Here is a 19,690-nt window from a genome sequence, read left to right as displayed (position 1 = left end):
CCATGAGAGTGACCCTGCTTGCAGGGTCAACAGGCCTGGACAGATGGGTGTGACGCGACCAGGCTGTGGTACTCGGATCTTCGCTCTCATGCTGCCTTGGTTGATGGAAAGTTCCTGGAAATCCCGCAGTTGAGGTGGTTGTAATCATGTGGGTGGTGGAGCTTGCTGGAGTTTGTCTGGGTGACGAGGCGTTTAAGACGGGGTCAGGTCCTGTTTCTGGCCAATTTGAGCACTAGGAAATGAGTGCAGCTATTGCCGCAGAGATTCTGGTATAATCTCTGGTGTGTTATCAGTCCGTTATCTAATAGTGTAAACAGTGCTATAGTTGACGTTGAGCGATCACTGGCCCGCCCACTTCTTTCTGATAGTCACTGCACAAACTTCCTTTTTCTTGCTTCTTTTTCCTATTTTACACACACACACACACACACACACACACACCCCACCTTCACTGCTCTGATGGCACTCGTTCCTACGTCAAAGGATGAGACGTAGCACAATTGCACTAGCAAATGACTGCAGGTGTGGTGGTGTGTGGCCATGAAACAGCTGGCCAGAATATGCTCCCTCTGTTCTATAAGTAAAGCTGGGCTACAACTGTTCTCTGTGGGGCTGTTTGGACCAGTTTCTGAGTGTGTGTTTGATTCAGCAGCACATAAGCTTAATGTGGTTCGTCTCTCAAGCAGTCTTGTGCTCTCTCTCTCTCTCTCTCTCTCTCTCTCTCAGGTCTTCCGCAGTGGTGAGGGGATGGGTATTCGTCTGGACAGTGCCTCAGCCTTCCAGGGGGCGGTCATCTCGCCACACTACGACTCTCTCCTCGTCAAGGTCATCGCCAGTGGGAAGGACCTCCCAACCGCCGCCGCCAAGATGAGCCGCGCCCTCGCCGAGTTCCGCGTGCGCGGCGTCAAGGTAGCGGCTCAGCACGACGCCCGAATTCCCGCCGGGTGACGATGGCATCGTGGGGGTGGGGGTGGGGGGGGGGTGTCTGACTGCGGCAGCAGAGCAGAAAGTTCTCAGCGGAGACATTTTCTCAGAGGGGAACTGCTGAGACAGCAGGGTCGGTGTGCTCCAGTTTAGAGCTGCCTGGAAACACGGATGAACTGGGTAAAGGCGTTTTAGCTCTGACTCCTCAGGGAAGGGCCAGCGTCGGGAATGGAAGGGCGCGAGAGAATAGGTGTCGGGTGATTAAAGCGGACTACGGCGGCCGCTGTGGTCAGTGACGCTTTGCCTTTCTGTCACTTCCATGCTTGGTGCTGGTTAAGAGACCTGCTCTTTCTATAGGGTCAGGATCACGCTGTTTGGTCTCCTGTATCGCCCTCAAAAGTAATCTGTCAGGAACTAGAATTCTTCAGTTAATTTTCCATCAAGATGTGGGAGCTAAGAACTTGTTTCTTATTATATGGAATGAGTCACATCAGTCTATAGTCTCTGTACACATGCGCGCGCACACACACACAGACACACACACACACACACACACACACACACACACACACACAGACAGAGTGTTCTATTAGACAAGCTCAGTGATGGGCACAGTTTGAATAGAGTAGTTGCAGGCAAGGCTCCAGTTATTTGTAGTGAAGCATTGCTGAGAGATGGTGGGTGAAGAGAGGAGAGGGCCTTGACGATCTCTAACAAGTCATAATAAAAGGTGTTTGTGTTTTTGTGTTTGTGCAATGTGTCCCATTGGTGCAACTTTTAGAGGAATGTGACTCTGTGCATCCCCAATTTAGTGAATCGGTGTCCTGTTTTTGCTAGCGCTGGCTGAGAATTCAGTGAATGCACCCTTTGATGAGAGGAAAAGTGTGTGTGTGTGTCTCAGATAGACAGTCCAGTTGGGGGAGAGAGCAGCTGTATATTGGAATAGGCAGTGAAGGAACCTTTTTAATGTTCCACTTTATCATGGCGCTCCAATCTCTTCCCTGCATCTCTGGGTCTTTCCCGTCTCCTCTTCCCCCTCTTGTCTTGTACCTTGGACAAATGACTTAGAAAAACGTGTCTTCCCTTGAGCAGGCAGGCCTCCTCCTCCCCCCCATTTGGACATCACCGCCGCCTCAGGCATCTGTCACTTCGCCGTGTTCCCATGTTGTGGTGCCCTGGCACAGTCTCCCCGCCCCTCTCTGGTGTTTCTTCCTGCTGCCCCGCCCCCTGCTCCTCCCCCTGTTCGGCTCTGTGCTTAGAGTGTAGTTTACTTCTTGTCATGAGCGTCTAGGTCCAAGCACTGTCCCCGTCTCGAGTGAGAACTGCGAGCTGATGATGAAGTACGCTGCAGGAGCGGAGCAGCGGTTCAGCCCTTTCCCGCAGTCTTAATGCACCACCCCCACCCCACAACACTCCACCCTCGCCAGCGCTCACCTGAGATTAATTGCTCACACTCGCTTCTCTACATAAACTGGGGTGTTTTTCCCCTATTTCTCTTTCTCTCTTGCTTACGTGCTCCCTCTCTCTGTGTAATCCTTTCTTCTTTGCCCCCACTCCTCAGCTCTCTCACTCAGGTACGGTTCCTTTCAGCAGGAGAGGGGCTCCTTTATTCCTGATACGTGTGTTTTTTGGGGGTTTTTTTGTTTTTTTTTTTCCCTGCAAAAAATAAATAAATAAAAGAAAATAATTGTGGAACATTTTCAGATTGCCAATTTATTTTGTGGCCTGACACCACACACAGATTTAATTACCTCGTCAAGCAAGGTTGCAGCCCTGCTCCCATTCTTACAGATGTAATGGACAGAGGCAGACGGGATGACCGGGGGCATTGGGGAAGAGAACGAACGAGTGGAGATGGTACAGGGGGAAGGTGGGTCCTGTCTTGGTTTTGTAGAATGCGGTGCTGGAGATCGGCAGACGCAGAGGAGGAAGACGGGTGTTGAGAGAAGGCGGGACCGTCAGGCTGGAGAGGGATTGAGGGAGATGAATCAGGACGGCGAAGCGCTGATCTGGGGATGAGAGTCACCCTGCAGGGGTATTGGGAGTGGATCCCAAAACATATTACTGCTAGGGGTGTCTGCGCGTGTGTGTGTGTGTCTCTGTGTGTTTTCGATTTTGTCTCTCCATCAGAAATGCTGGCAGTCCTCCTCCACAGTGCATCCACCCACACATCCACCCACCCCTACACACACGCACAAACACGCATAGACACGCAGATCATCTCCTGCTGTCGTATCCAGGTAAGATGCCCACTGTCACCCCACTGAATGTCTGCCTGGGTGGATTTTGCACTTGCAGTGCATCTTGTGAAGCTCTGCTCTCTTCTCTCAGGGATTTCTTTCAGACAAGGTCAGAGGAGAGAATTTATGAACCAAGCTACAGACAGAGGTCTAGAAGGAATGCATTCTCCTCTTTCTACCCCTCGTTCTGTACATGCACATTTCCCTCGCTGTCTCTCTCTCTCCCTCACATACACCCCCTCATGCTCTCTTGCTAACTCTCATACTCTTTCTACTTGCCCTCACAATACATTGTGATATATCCAGTGACTCAATTACAACTTTCTCCCTTTTTTCCGGAAACTCTGTTTTCGGTTAACCCAGCCAGTCTGGCAGCTGAAAACAGGTTGCCTGTAGGTGACAGTTCTGACCCCTTGTGTGGTCATTGGATGCACCTCTTGCGACAATATCTTGGCTAAATAAGGTGCAGTTGTTATATATGGGGAATGTGAGTGTACGCTTTAACTATACTTATACATGGGTCAGACCATACAGAATTCTTGTACTAGGAACGACGGTCCCCCTCAAGTCCAAGGATAGGTGCTGAAGGGGATCAGGAGAGGGACTCTAATGCCTTCCTTCGGCACAGCTGCCTGATAAGATGGTGATATCCCTGATGGTTATCCGCGTGCCCGTGCTGCATGGGCTGCACTCCGCAGTCACCGTTCCGTGGCTGTGCTCCCCCCTCCCGTCGCCAACCCCCCGGGTCGCCGCGCAGGTGTGGCGCCTCCCTGTGGGGAGTCTGGGCCATGGCAGCATGCCCGCATGCCAGGTTGCACCCGAACGGAAGACGTGGGCGCGGGACGATTTGAGGGACTGGAAGAGACGTGCCTCCAGGGAGGTGTGGCACGGAGGGGGTTGGTGGACAGGTGAGGAGAAAAGGAGCGAGACGGGAAATGGAGTAAAGCAGCCGGGCCTCTCGCGCTCCCTGTTTGCCGTATGGAGGCTGGGAACAGAACCTTTCTCTACAAGGACAATCGGTAGACACATGTAGTCTCTCCATTCCTGCTTCCACAGCAGGTCAGTGTGTGCTGCCAAGACCACAGGACCGGTACGCTCGGGGTCTGTGCACCTGCTCAGAGCCTCCTGCTGGTCACTGGGGAGTGTAACTGAGCCTCCGTCCTCTCTCCGGCTGACCTCCCTTCAGCCTGGTGCCCCGTCAGCAAAGTGTGGAGTTGCAGTTCAGTTTGGGGCCTATATTGGTCATTAGAGCTGCTGCATTGACTCTGGTGTGCACTTTCCATGGCATTGGTTTTGCTGCTTTGCTTCCTCAATTCTGGCCAGAAACCGTAGTCAGTAATGCTATATGGGCGCTCTCAAGAGGTCTCTGTGAGAGGTCTGAACGGTCATCTGCCTCTCTGCCACGTCCACGCTGAAGGAAGTGGGGCGGTGAGGGCAGGAACATGATCAAAGGGGTGCAGCAGCTCCTAACCTTTAAGAGCTGTGTCTTAGTGCCACTTCCTGCACTGGCACCGATTGGGGTCGGGTGGGCAGGGGGCCACGCGCTCTTGACTGGCAAAGGAGTCGGCAGGGAGGGATGTGAGCCTCGAAGGGGAAAGCTCCTACCAGACTCTTCCCCACCACCGTATATGGAGACGGAATGGGCGAGGGGGGCGGATGGGAGTAGGACAACAGGAGACCGCAGGCAGAGGACATTGGGTAGGTCTCTTCTGGAGGGTGAGGAGGGTTGTGAATGGTGTTCAAGAAAGACTTGGGTATGATTTTGCTCCTCGAGTTCCCCACCATCACATGCCACCTGCTCTCCCTGCTTTAGTTGGAGAGCGAGCATGTAAATCACGAGCCCTCCACCGGAGTGGATCCAAACAGGCTCTGGCCTCCTCCTTGCAGGTGGGCGGGGACAGGCCTAGCCATTTTATTTAATGGTTTAACTTTATGGTTTAACAACACTTTATGGTTATTTTCATGGAGCTCTGCTCAAAGTGCAACACAGCTTCTCGCATTAATCTCACCGGGGCATAGTTCTCCTGCTGTCCCAATTAACTTGGTATGTCTTGCACTACAGACCATGAAATGTCTTCCAGGTCAGGCCGCAGAGTCAATTTGGATCTGGGAGGCGCGGAACGTGGAGGCCGTGGGCTGGCAGGCCGAGGTGGGGAGACCAGGCCTCCTTGCGCACATCCGCTGACAGAGTGCCAGAAGATGGCAGAGTGGTGCCTGTGTTTGTGCGGAGGAGGTATGTGTTTGTGCGGAGTACGTTCAGAGCTTGGGCTGCGAAGAGCAGCTGGAGTAGACGCTTGTGTGCGGCTGCCGGGGTTGGCGAGGCGGCGGAGCCCTGTCAGAAGCTGGGGAGGGGGGAGGGAGAGAGCGCTCAGTGGGTGCAACTGCACCACGGCTCCTGCAGCCCGATAACAGCCCATGTCTTTTTGTTTGATTCACGTACGTGCGTGTGCCGGTCAGCCTGGCGTAGTTGGGTAAAGCAGTCCACGCCGCACCTATAGCAACTGGGAAGAGCGCTTCCCCACACACACACACACACACACACACACACACACACCCCCTCCCCCTGCAGCTCCCTTCCCTCCTGTGGTTGTGCAGCCACACACGCGCTGCTTCTCCATGGGGCGTTGGCCTCACATCGTTGCTTTCCGGACGCGTCCTGTAACAAAGCCGGACCGCCGTCCGCAGCGGGAAGAGGCATTTGAACTAGCCTGCCTCCCGCTGAAGGTTCCCCACAGCGCTGCAGCGTCTTGCCTGTCCTATTCCACGTGCCAACCTCCTCTCTCCTAACCAACCCGCCCCTGGCCCTACCATCCATCTCCAACCTAATCCGGGTCCCTTTCCTCCGTCAGCTCCTCCACAAACAGGGCTGTCCTCCTGTCAGAAACCCGATCCTTTATCTCCCCAATGGGGCCGGCAGTGGAAAAATATGGCTGGAAATGACAAAGGCAGTAAAGTTCTGACTGATGCTTAAAGCGGCTTTTTGTGCACCTTTTAATGAGCCAATTGTTCTTTTGGCTCTGACATTTGTGCTTACCTGCTTGGTCAGCTTCACTGCCAGTACAGGATTTGCCATGTGCACGCCCTCCCATTTCCTCTCTACAGCCTCATTGTTTGTTATTTTTACTTTTATGATGATGATAAATTTTTACATCCTTTTCTTGAAACAAATTGTCGCTCCACAGGAATTCTATTAGATACGGAACAGTATTATTGTAGAGGCACTGGGTCTTATTCACTAACAGTGTATATGCAAAATTTGTTTACTGTTTTCCAGCCAATCTTGGGATGCAATAGTATGTTCTTGGACTAGAATAGCTAAATGAAATTACAATTAGCTTTTTTCCCCATATCATTCAATTATTAAAGCAAATACAAAGCCATAATTTTGAAATGATGGTAGCCGTGGTATCTCCTGCCAAAGCTTACTGATATCAGGAAGTAACACATTTGGCAGTTGTTTACTTACACCCTGCCTGCTACTTTCTGATATTGAGAGTCTAAAGCACATGGAGAAACAAGTTACTTGTAGTGATTCTTTCTTGTAACGTATGCCTAGAATGCATTAATTCGGCTATTTCACATGGGACTATGAGGAATAATTGACCATGTTTTCTCTCTCTCCCTGGTTTTAATTTAATTTTCGCATCATGTCTAGCAGCAATTTTCGTGATCTTCCTCTATTCAGAATCCGGTCATTTATATGCATGCTTTAGTGAATAAGAGCCATTAAGTTTATTGGCAGGTGTCTTATTCTTGAAGCTGTAGGCATCTTGTGAAATGGTGGCTGATAAGTCTCTTTTGCAGTTTATTTATGAAGAGGTCCCTTTAGCATTTTATCATAATATATCCTAATAAATCTAGTGTCTGAAAAATAGCGACCTTTTATTCCATAATTCAGAATGTCAATTTAACATAAGCTTGTTGTTTTATTATCCTGAAGAAAAACAACTAGATGGAAAACACTCAAACTGGCAAGTGAAATCTGTGGAACCACTGTTGAACGATGGTACATACATAGAAACAAATGGGTCCATTTGAAGTGCTCTAACACGTAGCACTGCATCAGTTTCATCAGAGTTCATTAGCAACATGACCACAAAAAGAAAAGAGAACTTTTACAGGCTATTTATACTCATTTAACTGCCCCATTCATCAGAAAGCCTTAAAAATGTGCTGTGTTTCTTGCTGCGGATAGTGTGGTTGCTCTCAGTTTGTTTTTCTGATGTTTATCCTCTCTTGAACACATCATTTGCATTCAAAAGCCATTGCACTAGTATGAATTAGTGGCTGATTTATTCAATAATTTATTAATTGGTTAATTAATCTTGTCGAAACAGAAGCTCCAGTTTGTAATCCCCATATCCTTTGGGGACTGTCGACCAAACAAATGTGTCCTTGAATCTAATCTCTTAAAATCCTACCCCCTGCCCAACTGCAATTCTTTTGTTTTCCTAGAATTTGATTTTGGCCTCAGTGTCTTGGAATAATAGCAGTCACTAAATAATGGGCAGCTTTTGTGTGCTTTACAGAGCTCATCATTTCTCCTCTCCAGGTAATGCGTTTTATTTAAAGTTGACTTTTTGCTTCATTTATATGAAAACACTTTTGGTTACCCTATTCGATTCCTGTTTCGTTTTGCGTGGCACATTTTTCTGCTTGGCACATGATGATAAATATGGGTCTTTTTTCCCCTCAGGCTGGCATTAGACACTGAAGTGTCTTTCACTCTTGCCCTTGACCTTCCCCACAGGCTTCCCTACACCACGCTCTCCTCCAGGTCTCCAGGTTTGGCAGTTCCGCTACAGTTTGAGTTGGAGTTGGAGGAGTTGTTGGAGGCGTGGGCTCGCAGGTAGCCTTGTGTCAGTGCAGGCTGGCCACACTGTTGGCCCCCTACGCCGGACACGCTGCCGGTGGATGCGCACTGGACCAGCATGCCGTGCAACGACTGACTGCGGCGGTTCCAGATGACGCTCAGCCGCTTGGCATAACTGTAACACGTGGTGGTGGCCACCTCGCCCACGTCAAAGGAGCACCTGCGCCTGGTCACCTGGGCTTGAGTCTCTCCCAGCCCACAGTCCGATATCCCCTCCCATCCCTCCTGCCCTGCCTGAGCGAGGTACGGCGAGGCCGAGCCTCGCCTACTGCCTCGCTCACTCTCCTGGTCCCTGTCTGTCTCTTGAGGCCTTCGGAGTTTGAGCTTGCCGGCACGCTTCACAGATTTGTGTGCAGGGAGTGGCAGCGTGTGAGCGGTTTTGCCTGACGAGTAATATAGTGTCAGTCTCTCGCTCTCCGGTGTGAAAGGGGGAGAGCGCTTCATCCTCGCCGGGTCGGCGTCTGCACCCTGGCTGCACTGGGCCTCCGGGCTCAGTTTGGCCAACGTAAGTGCCTTGTGCTTGGCTTTGGCTTGTGCTGCTCTTGCCTGCTGGGCCAGCACCCCATTTGGCAAGGAGAACATCGCGCTGTTGTTTCCGTTAGTCTGGGCGTAAACGTCCACCCCTTTGACTGGCAGGAACTCGCCCGACCGGGCGGCCTCATCCCGACAGTCTCCGCACACTCTGTGTCGCACCATCAAAGCCACAGTGAAGACCAGCAGTGTTACCACCACTACTCCGCCTACCATCACAGTCAGCGTGCCACCCAGGAAATGAGCCTGCAGAGAGCGGCATTCTGGGTAGTCCTCTTTAGTACTGAACTGCGTGCAGCCCAACACTTTTGTGGTTGCCAGGGAGGAGATGCCATCATCAAATATAGCAAGGACGCACAGGCGGTAGTCCGCACCAGAGACCAGGTTCTTCAGCAGGAAACTGTTGCTGGTTGGAGGCAGGATTCTGCCAGGAGGGAAAAGAGGGAGAGAGGGAAAATAAGAGCCTAATAATGCATCAGCTGGGTACCACAGAATGTGTACCTTGTCGAGCGAAAAAAGGAAAATGAATTAAATAAAATGCAACAAGGAATAACTAATGATGATTATGGCTCTACTCAAAGTGGAGAGCTCCTGAAAGCTACTCTTTTGTAGTGGAAATGGCCTAAATCAATATCCTGCAACAAAGCGAATGTGGAAATGAGGAAATTCAGGGAAAATCGTAGACACTTAGCAATGAAGCAGAAACATTGTTCTCTGGAGGACTCCCACTGTACTTGTCTTTTAATATCTCAAAGTCATCATGATTGCTTCAGACTCCTACTGAAAGAAGGTAAACATGATGCTCATTAATGATCCACTCCAACTGGGGCCACTGGACTGTACTGGTGTGTAAATGTCCATAATAACTCTGCCTAGGATGGCTACATGAAATTGAGGCATTTGACATTGAGAGGCAATTGCCAACTGTTGCAAAAATGGTCTTGAGCAATTTTTAATCTCTGCCTATGGCTTTTTTTTGTTCCTCTTGCCTTACATATGCCAACCTACTGTTGTTCTGTTTGTTTGGTCTTTCATTTATGTACTTCTTCACTGCTCTTCCTGTTACCCGAGGCCTTAAGTAAAGTGGATTCTACTCTCGCTGAACAAATGTAGCCCTGAATTGTGTATTTATATGCTGGCTAGCTGCTTCTTATTTGGGATTCCAATTCTTAGCTGCATGTCAGAGACCACCGTGCACGGACGTACTTCCACACGCATGCGTTCCGAATATCGAATGTATCAAGAATTACAAGCGCCGTCGTGAACACCTCGTCATGTGCTGTTTAGGAAACTGTGGACCATTTCGCAGTGACGGCTGCATGTAGTCCTACCTCTATGAATTGCAATATTCCTGAGCTGCTGAACAAAATGAGTGAAGTTCACAGATTGTTCCGATGCTGTGATTGTGGCACTCGAGACATGCGTGTACTGATTAGCATCTTCTGTATTCTAGAGGTACGGCAGTCAAGCAGATTTCCACATCTAATCGGAACTCCTTCACCACCTGGGTTCATCTGCACTTCTCATTATTTCCAAGTCTAATTGAAAACATCCGGAGAAGCCCCTTTTGGGAATATTTCCTCTGTCAACAGCCAGTGCAGTGCCGCATGAAATGTGTGCAGTGTCATTATAACGTATTGTGGAAGTCATTTACTGGTCCACACCCGCATCGGGTGTTCAGGCAGAGAGCATTTGCATGCTGATGAACTAAGCATTAGTAACAGCTCCGTTATCAGCGTTGTAGGCTTGCTGTCCCACTCATTCCCCTGCACTGGCTACCATTGCTGAGAAACTGATTGAAAGGGGAAAGAACCAGTGAGGTTTACCTCAGCCCACTCCTCCTTTTGTACCTCTCCTCCTTCTTTCCTTATCCTCTTTTTTTGTGTGTGTATTTTTATCTGCGTCGCGTAAACTTCCTCCTCTCCCTTTCACTGTGCATCATTGATTTCCATTATAGGACACCAACTGTATGATGCAGTGCAGTCTCTCTGTGCCATTTTCAGCCATTGCATCTTGTTTTAATGCTGAATCTATTTGTTCAACATCCTGTTTCAGTATTTCGATATGCCCTCCTCAGTGTCCGAGGACACGTTTAGCAGACCCGTGAGCCTGAACAAGTTAAAGGTGCATGCGTGAGTGTGCGCAACGCATCTGTGTTTGCTTTTGGGCACGTCGACATTTGGCGTGCGTGAGGCTGGAGGCTGAGTGGCACAGCGAGGGGGCCGGGTTGGGTTAGGGACATCATGAGAACACGTGAAAGAAGTGGGCGCAGGGACCGAGACACTTGCCTGACCCTGGTGGGATGCAGAATGCAGTGTCAACAGGCTTGTTTTTGCAAAGCCCTCAAAGCTGCTCACATTTGTCCAGAATACTGAGTCACTCCCTTCACCTCTGTGATCAGCTCTTTCATAAACATCTACCACAGGCATCCTCCTCCCATCATGTCCTGCACTGTCCCATTGCTCCCTTCTCACGCTCTTCCCCCTCTGTTTAGATTAGTTTCAGTTTTTTAAAGAGCTCATCCTTCCGTACTTGGAGTCAGCAGGTCCTCTCTCACTTTCTACTCCATCTGACTATAAATATTTCCCAGCATCTCCTGAGCCCTCATGGCTCAATATGTCTCCTCTGTTTATCTTGACCTCCTCCTTTCATCAATTGGGATGGATTTCATCATTGGATGCCTGTAATCCATAGACGTGAACTCCAACTAAAACCTGTGTTTTTGGTGAACCTATCGAAGACCTTTTCAGGCCATGTGCAGTGTTTCACTACTACTGAACTGGGTAAGCTCATCTTACCTGTACACAAGGGCGTCATCAGCTGTACTGTTGTACTGAATCTGGAACATCCATACTAGGTAAGGCAGAGTTGTTCTGCCCATATACCAACGCACCTGGGCAGAGTTGGAAGTCACGCTGAGGACTCCTACCAGTCTCTCTGTTCCAGTGTGAGAACCACTGTTTCCATTCTCTCCCTCACCTCCAGTCACGTTCCTCACTGTTACTACCCCCATGCCCCCAGCAGACCCTCCTCGACCACTGCTGATGTCAGATGAACCAGGGTCTCGGGGGTGAGTGAGGGACACAGTACCGTTGCCCCGGTGAGGCAGGGGGATGATCTTGAGGTCCACCTGTGCAGTGGACTCTCCAGCGGCATTGATGGCAATGCAGGTATAAGCGCCGTCATCTCTGGACCGGGTCACCAGGAAATCCAAGGTGCCGTTGTAATACGAATGGATTCGGCTAGTGTTGGCCACGATGCGGTCATCTGGGGACACCCAGTGGATGACCGGCTCAGGGTCACCGATGGCACGGCACTTGAGTGTGGCTCTTTGCCCCTCCAGAACCCATAGCTTGTTGGTGTTACGGGTGATGAGCGGAGGCTCGCACGTGAATTCTTCCTCCGGGATGGACCAGAAGTAGCGGCCGGCGAGATGTGCAGGTGTGGCGCAGGTCTCCATGTCGTCCTCGCGGGTCAGCCTCCGCAGCCACAACAGCTCACAGTTGCAGTGCAGAGGGTTCCCGCCAAAGTTCAGGCTGATGATTGCATTGTAGGGGGTGGGGCTAACCACACCAATCTGTGACCGGGAGAACAAGGGATCTGGGGGAAGTGTCTGCAGCCTGTTCGAGGTCATGTCCAGACGGGAGAGCTTGTAGAGTTCGCTGAAAGTGCCCTCAGCGATCTGGTCAATGAGGTTGTGGTCTAGGTTGAGGGTGTTTAGACTGGCCATGTTCTGGATGGCTTCCCAGGGAACCCTGCGGAGGTTGTTGTAGGACAAGTCCAGGTCCTCCAGACTTAGCAGGAAGTCATCAAAGGCATCAGCTGAGACATCTGTGAGCTGGTTGTTGTTAATGAAGAGATGCTGAAGGTTGAGGAGGCCTGTGAGATCCTGAGGTCCCACCACAGTCAGCCGGTTTGTGTCCAGGTGCAGCGATCGCAGGCTTTCCAGGTCAACGAAGGCCAGTGGCCTCAGGGCATGGATGGTGTTTCGGGACAGCGTCAGATCCACCAGTCCTGTCATGTTGGCAAAGTCAGCCCCACCCACTTCCAATATGTAGTTGTCGGCAAGGCGAAGCTCCACAGTGCGACGGTCGATGTTCGGCGGGACAAAGAGCAGTCCTTTGTTAACGCACAGAGTGCTCAGAGATTCGGATAGATTCCGACACACACAGTGGAAGGGGCAGATGGACACCATGCCCCAAGTCTCCCCAGCGAACACGCCTGGATTGAACCCCAGCAGGACATAGCTCACTAGGCCCAACCACAGCAGAGTCACTGGGGACACCAGACAGGGATTTGCTCTTTTGGGGCAGATGCATTTCGAGTCATACAGCCGTCCCAGCGGTAAGATCTTTACCAGCAGTTCTGGGCTTGGCATGATGGATGTTTTTATCCACAGACCTGTATAGAAAGAGAAACCACAATGTCAGCCGTTTCCTCTCATGAAATCACCTGTAGCAATAGAATTACTTTACTTGAATTTATGTCGAAAGATGATGAATTATTTAACAGCTTGCTTTAAGCCGGCACCCGCTGGGTGTTTCAGCTTGAGCTCGTGAATCTGTATTCATTGTATTGATAATCCATTGTCCTGCGCTTCAACTACATTTGTGAAAGAATCCATGAATAGATCATTAATTTCCAGGGTGTTGGTGTGGTGCCAACCCACCCCACCATCCAAGGTTCGCTTGATTAATCCAACTATGTATCAATTCACAGTGGAACTCCTGGAGAGCTTAGTTACCGATATCCACCACCGGTGATAAATGGCCAACCTGAATTTTTTTTTTTTTTTTTAGACGGTTGCTTGAATTTCTGTGTAAGGGGGAAGTGTAGTAAAAAGTTAATATTTTGTCATGTGTCGAGAGTGAGAGGTGGAGCGTGTGTGGTTGCCAGAGACGAGGGCCCGTATGACCTGTCTCAGGCCAGTGATGAATGACCCATCTCTTCTGTACGTCGCAGATGTGGGATCGGAGGGTTTCTGTTGTGTCTGTGTGCACAGTCGAAGTCTGTTTACTTTGGAGCCATGTCCTCTTAGTTCTGTTCTCTCTCCTGCCTGCTGCTTCATAGTGGCCTGATTGCTCCATTACCCTGATTCATTACTGCCTGCACTAATGTGTGTGCTGTGTCATGGTGTTAGAGCCCTGTCTGAGATGCTGGAGTTTAAAAGAAGCCAGATCGCCTTTTATGCCCATGATGGAAGTCCTCTGCTTTCTAATACACCAGCAATTTTGAATGTTAGCAGTGGACGCTTCAGTGGGTTTACTGCGCTGCTGTTGATGGCAATTGATGGGATCGTTATGTTGGTGTGTTGTATGCTTTTCTTTATCTTTATGTGACTTGGAACACTCGATTTCTGCTCCTTTGAGCCTTACATAATGGTTCCACTGTCATGCTCACAGAACACAGTTTGACAGAGTAGTGTGTGTGTGTACACTTGTGAGACAGGGTGGGGGTGTGATGAGAGCATCAGTATAACCTCAACCTAACGAACTAAAATTAGCTCTGTGTGTGAATTTAGTCAATTATTGAGTTGAGAATTTTTTGCTTCAGTTTTAAGATTTTGTAAAATGAGGGCTGGTTAGTTTCTTTGACACAGATCAAGCCTAGACTTGAACTAAAGAAAGTTTCGGTAATAAATCACTACTGATGGCATAATTTGGTGCAGGACTAGACTATAATGGCCTGAAAACCCTTCCCTGCAAGCATGTGGAGTTTCATGAGCTTTCATCTTCTCACTGTGTGTGTGTGTGCGTGAGGGGGAGGGAGAGAGAAATGTTGTTTTGTACCTGATATGTCCGTGTCGCATCAAGATGTAAAATGGAAATCTATCCTGTCCATTCCCTGGCAGCCGTTCTGCTGGTTCCCTCAGATTTTAAGAGGAAAACCCAGGCAGGAACATGGAGACAAGTGGCGTAGACGAGCATGCCAGAGCATTGATTTTCCTCTCCTTGTTGAATTTCATTACGTCCTTGATCCCAGGAGATGATCCATCAAACCAATTAACTGAAGACCATCACATTATTATTAACTCGAATGCCTTCTGTGCGTGCAGCTCTTTTGTAACTCCCTAGTTATCCAAATGCGAGGGGTGTGAAGGGTCATTGCCTCTCATTACTCCTTGTTTGTCTGTTTCCTGGATTTTATCCCTTCAGGTCAGATTGTTCTCCACTGGCGTCCAAAATCCCAGATCAGGGTGTACGGCTGCAGTCGGCATGTACCCACTAGTGCTGTAGCGTTTACCGAGCTTCTCCCCGGCTACGGAACGGCCGAGGGCTGCGAGTGCCGTGCGGTCCGTCTGGCTGGAGAGCGAGAGCTGGCAGAGAAGGGAAAACACAGAGCGCGTCAGACATTTAATGAGTGCTGCGAGCCGGGCACGACTCCTCTGCTTCTGTCTGTCTCGGGTCTGCTGCTCTGTTATGACAGAGGAATCTTAGCCTCAACTGCCGATCTTGTAGCCTTTCAGGAATCCCTCATGCTTCAGCACTGCTACTTTTAATCCATCACTTTCTCTAGCCGTGTGGAAGATGACCTCTCCATCTTGTGAAGTTAGTATTGGAGGTTGCAAATTTTATGGGATCTTTCTGAAAATGGGTACAAATAATCTACTTAGTTTACAGGCAGCCCCTGCAGGCTTCTTCTGAGACCTGTTTTCGTGTGTGTGTGTGTGTGTGTGTGTGTGTGTGTGTGTGTGTTTTTCTATTTATTTATTTATTTATTTATTTATTTAATAATTTAAAAAATATATATATATATATAATCTGCATGTTTCCCACCTGTCCCAGCCCCTGCCGATTGCTCTGCGATTAATCTCACATCCAGTCTCACATTTTGTCTCAAGTCTGGAGTTATTTCCTTAGCTCCCTCTCCACTCTCCCATCTCCCCTGTAGCCTTCGCTCAAAATGAGTGGACAAGGAGATCCGAAAAACATTTTACCAACCTTTTCATTGCTCCCTGCCTCCTCCCGAGAGAACCGTAATCCTCCCCACTCCGCCTGGCACCGTGTGCTCCCCTTTTATGGAGCGCTTCAGGGAGCCTCCTCACACCTGCTCCCACTGCCCCCTCCCGTTTATTTCAATCCCGCGTACTGGTCCGGGGGAGCTGGGCGCGCTGATCTGGAAAGCATCACACGGCTCTGTTGCGGTGCTGTGATCGCTGCTGCCCGTCAGTTGATGCTTTGCTTCGCCAGTCCGCCGCTGCTCCAGAGACTCGCACTCGGCGATTTGTGGCTTTTGGTGCAGCGAGCCGACGTCTGTGTCTGGGCATGAGAGGGAGACGGAGCATGTGTGCGCGTGTCCGCGCGACTGCTGCGTGTCTGCCACAGGGAGAGCGGAGCGAGAGAGCGGGGGGCGGAGAGATGGAGCGAGAGAGGAGGAGGAGGAGGAGGAGGGGAAGGGGGAAGCTGGAGAGTTTGGAGCTGTCCTGGCTTGTGATGCGAGTAGAGAAGTGGAACAGGAGAGGGGAGGCCGAGTGGACATGGATGGAGGCGGGAGAGAGGAGCCAGGGGCTGTGAGGAGGTGGAGAAGCAGCAGCTCAGAGCCCTGCCTCTTTTTACCTTTTGTAAAAGCAGGTGCCATGGAGTTGCAGCTATGCACTTCAGCTTGCACCAGCTCATAGTAGTCACTCCCTAGTGATTCCTTCCTACTTCATAAGAAGTATTAGTGCACTAGCCTGGCAGCTCACCGGTGTGCTCCGAACTGGAAAGGTCAAAGTGTTTACATATTAACCCAACCAGCAAGGCTGCAGGGAGGCATTAGTGTGAAATCATCGGGGAGTGATCGCAGCCGCTCTCTTTCCTCTGTGCCTCACATCGTCCCTGTTGCTTTTCTGGGATTGGCGCGTTTAGGTGCGCTGAGTGAGTCAGTCGCAGCCTGTCTCGGAGTGGGGCTATATATAGAGGCCTAATGCCGCGCAGCAGAGCAGCGCGCCGGGGTCGGCAGGCGGCCGGTACCCGGTGTCTGGTGCTTGCGCCAAAGCCCGACCTGCTGAGATGGGGCGAATGACCCTGAGAGCCTCCTCCTCTAACACTTACTGGAGCGCTTACAGATTTACTCCACTGTAGTTGGAGGCTGTATTGTCGAAGCAGCGCTTTCAGTTAATCTGCATCAGCAGTTGAACTCTAGTTTAAAAACTAGTTCGGAAATCATGTCGTCAGAGCAGCGCCCCTGGTTAACGCCGTGTCCAGAGTTCTGGTGTAATGAATTCCATGCCACAGTTTTGTGACGTGCCCAGGTTCTCAGCCACACCTGCAGGATAGTACCAGCTGTTGCTCGAAAGCATTTTGTCATCTGAACATATCTTGATTCTTGGTGAACTAAAGCTGTTAAATTGGGAGCAAGATGGGTACAAGCAGATTTTACCAGTCACGACTTCATGTCTGCTGGCTAAGACTTTTGTTATTAATTGTTAAACTCTTTTTAAATGTTTGGTGCATATGTTGGATAATTTTGAAATTCCTTTATATTCAACTAAAATCAGTGAGCTATCTTGTGATGTCTGTGTGTTATCTTAATTGCAGTTGGCTACTTGTATCTTTTCTCTAGCTAATGGTAAACATTTTTTTTCTGTTTCCCTGTATAGTGTTAAAGCAATGTATGCTGCGTTTGATCTATTGAGGAAGATGTTGCTTCAGGACTTCTACCTTTTTAAAATCTTACTGCTAATTAGCGCTAAACAGCTAGGGAACAGTATCCTTTATTGAACATATGCTTTAAAATGATGTGAATGACCACAGTACTTTGTAAAACAACAAGGGGTGGGGTGGGTGTGTGGAAAGGACCTATAAGAGTTTTCAAAACCTTGGACAGCTCTTCTCTGCTCAAGTACAGCTTGTTCACTGTACACTTGTGCGCTTGCTCGTGCGAGCGGCAATCCCTCGTCCGCATCTCTAGCGCGGCCGTTAGGCTTGGCTTTTGTCCCGCCATTTAGCAGGTTCTCTATATGAACGCAGTTGTAGCCGTTACTCTTTGAATGCCTGCCTGCCTGCTTTTTAGCGAGTAGCTACTCTGAATATTCCGTCTTGATTGGGCAAACGGGTGGCCTTGACGCTCTGCTCAGGCTCTCTGTACTTTTTAAAGGGCTGTGTTTTTGCCGTGCGTATGTTTTGTTGTTTTTTCCTCCTTTCCCTGCACTGCCGCCCACTTGATGCAGTCACTCTGAAAACCGTGAGGCTAGTGGGCAGAAAACCTTCTCCAGTGGTGTACCACTGCGTGATGCACTCTTTGTGTTTCGTGCGAGCGCGTCTGTTCTCTCTGTAGGCCTTCACTGTTCATCGTGTGGATGTAGGCAGGTGGTTGTTGTTGTTTTTGAGATGGCTGTGGCAATGAAGGCTCCCTCTGGGGGTAATGTGATTTAAACCCTGGCATGTCAACCAGGCCATTTTCCATCTGAACCGTGTGTGTGTTGGGGGGGGGGGGGGGTTTAAACAGCTTGATCTTACACTGACGTCTAACCTTTCAGTGAAGTCATTTATTCAGAAAAATATTTGTTAAAAATGTAATTCTCAACAGCATTCTCAAAGATCAAAAACTCGGTTATTGGCAGGATTGCAACTTTTCTTGCTGGGTGAGGTGAGTGAACATGTATATCCAGCGATATCCATTGAATCTTGAGGCTTGTATTTGTGGTTTTGTAAACCAGAGCTTTCTCCTGCCAAGTCTTCCATATTTAGGATTGGCATGACTGTGATGTCTGATTTGCAGTTTTGGAAACATGATGTACCCATGGTACAGCCGGCTCCTGCTAATGTCCAACAACCACCTTTTGAAGGTTTTACCTGTCACGCTATCCAGCTCAGGAAATACACTTCCTGTTCCATGCACATTCATTATATTTCAAGTTATATGAATATGGGGATTATGTAGGTATATCATAGCAATTCATATATGTATAAAGTTTATATAGTGTGAGTTTCTGATTTACAAATGTCGAGAAGGTTTGGTTTGGTTTCATTTGTGTATTCATGTTAACAAAATATGAAGGGTATTTGGCCTGATTTAGTTTGAGTTCAGTTTGACAGATGACTAAGGGTATTTGCCCTGCATGTATTACTTGTACCTTAGTGAAACAGGACGTTATTTTTGTAAGAATTCTTTTCTTGAATTAAGGTTAGATTTCTCACATACTTTCATAGTCCAGGTGGTGGTGGTGATGAACTCTCTTTCTCATCTGTGAGCCTTGCTTCCCTGTGTTTGTTCACTCCCCATCTTTCAGGTTTCCTCAGAATTGTTTTTTTTTAAACTGTCTAGCTTCTGAAATGGTTTAGCCACACCTACTTTGTTCTGCGCATATACTCTTATGTAGTCATCCATTAGTGCTAATCCCTGGGTTGTTGGTCATGTGTAATTCGTGTATGGGCTGGGGTGGCTAATGGGGAGAGAGATCAGTGGAGGATGTTTTGTTAGGTGTGTGTGTTTGGGGGGGCTAATGGGTATAAAGAGGAGTGAAGGATACGATTGGTTCTGCAAGCAGAGGAATCTGGGTCAGAGTTCTTCTGAGTTTTCAAGAGCCTTACAACAGTAGAGCAGAGCTGAGTTCTGTCTTTCTTCTCCCTCTCTGGCTTCCTCAAACTTTTACTCTTTTTCTTCCTCAGTCTGATTCCATTTCTCTCCCAATTTCTTTGCCTTTTTAGGGACTCCGTCACTCCACCATGGTCTCTGTCTGTGTCTGTGCCTCCGTCCATGTCTGTGTGCAGCTCTCTGTCTGTGGAGGTGGAATGCACGGTACAGGCTCCAATTACGAGCGTTACCGTCTGTCTCTCACGCTGCCGCTCCTTATTTCATATCCCCCCTCTCTTCCCACTCGCTTTTATCCCGGCTCTGGCTTTCATTTCTCCCGCTCCCCTCTCGTCATCTCCATCACGTGAGCCCTGTGCTGGGATACGCACGAATGCCTCCGGGAGATCCGTTTGCAGTGAGCCATGTTGTGATGCCCTCCAGAGCAGGAGACCGAGTTGGTTATGTCTGGCCCAGAGGCTGTTAAAACCTGCAAAGTTTAAAAAGCCTTCCACAGACTTTTTAGAAAATGAGGTTGTTCCTTTGTGCATGACCAGTGTATATGCTGTAGCCGATGACCTCGAGAAACCTTCGTGTGCTCTCTCGAGCTTCGCCTCCTGCTCCCTCT

At 49.3% G+C, this 19,690-nt stretch overlaps 2 protein-coding genes across 4 annotated transcripts in view; one reads left to right on the top strand and one right to left on the bottom strand.

Moving 5' to 3' along the window:
• Positions 1-19,690, top strand: part of pcxa (pyruvate carboxylase a) — a 72,466-nt gene that overhangs the window by 40,133 nt on the left and 12,643 nt on the right. For all 3 annotated transcript variants that reach the window (XM_035527368.2, XM_081720077.1, XM_081720078.1), the window contains exon 10: positions 727-909. In XM_035527368.2, coding sequence (XP_035383261.1) covers positions 727-909 — 183 coding nt within the window. The remainder of the gene's footprint in view (positions 1-726; positions 910-19,690) is intronic.
• On the bottom strand, positions 6,903-17,896 carry lrfn4a (leucine rich repeat and fibronectin type III domain containing 4a). The gene is made up of 4 exons (XM_027023842.3): positions 15,510-17,896; positions 14,358-14,884; positions 11,367-12,969; positions 6,903-8,992 (listed from the first exon to the last, which is right to left on the bottom strand). The coding sequence occupies exons 3-4, from the start codon at positions 12,944-12,946 to the stop codon at positions 7,921-7,923; spliced, it is 2,652 nt and encodes an 883-aa protein (XP_026879643.2). The 5' UTR covers positions 12,947-12,969; positions 14,358-14,884; positions 15,510-17,896; the 3' UTR covers positions 6,903-7,920.

Source organism: Electrophorus electricus, chromosome 8 (assembly GCF_041902795.1).
Source record: "Electrophorus electricus isolate QZ-2024a chromosome 8, ASM4190279v1, whole genome shotgun sequence".
Taxonomy (NCBI): domain Eukaryota; kingdom Metazoa; phylum Chordata; class Actinopteri; order Gymnotiformes; family Gymnotidae; genus Electrophorus; species Electrophorus electricus.
Note: the sequence above shows the minus strand (reverse complement) of the source record. Positions and strands in the feature narration are given on the sequence as shown.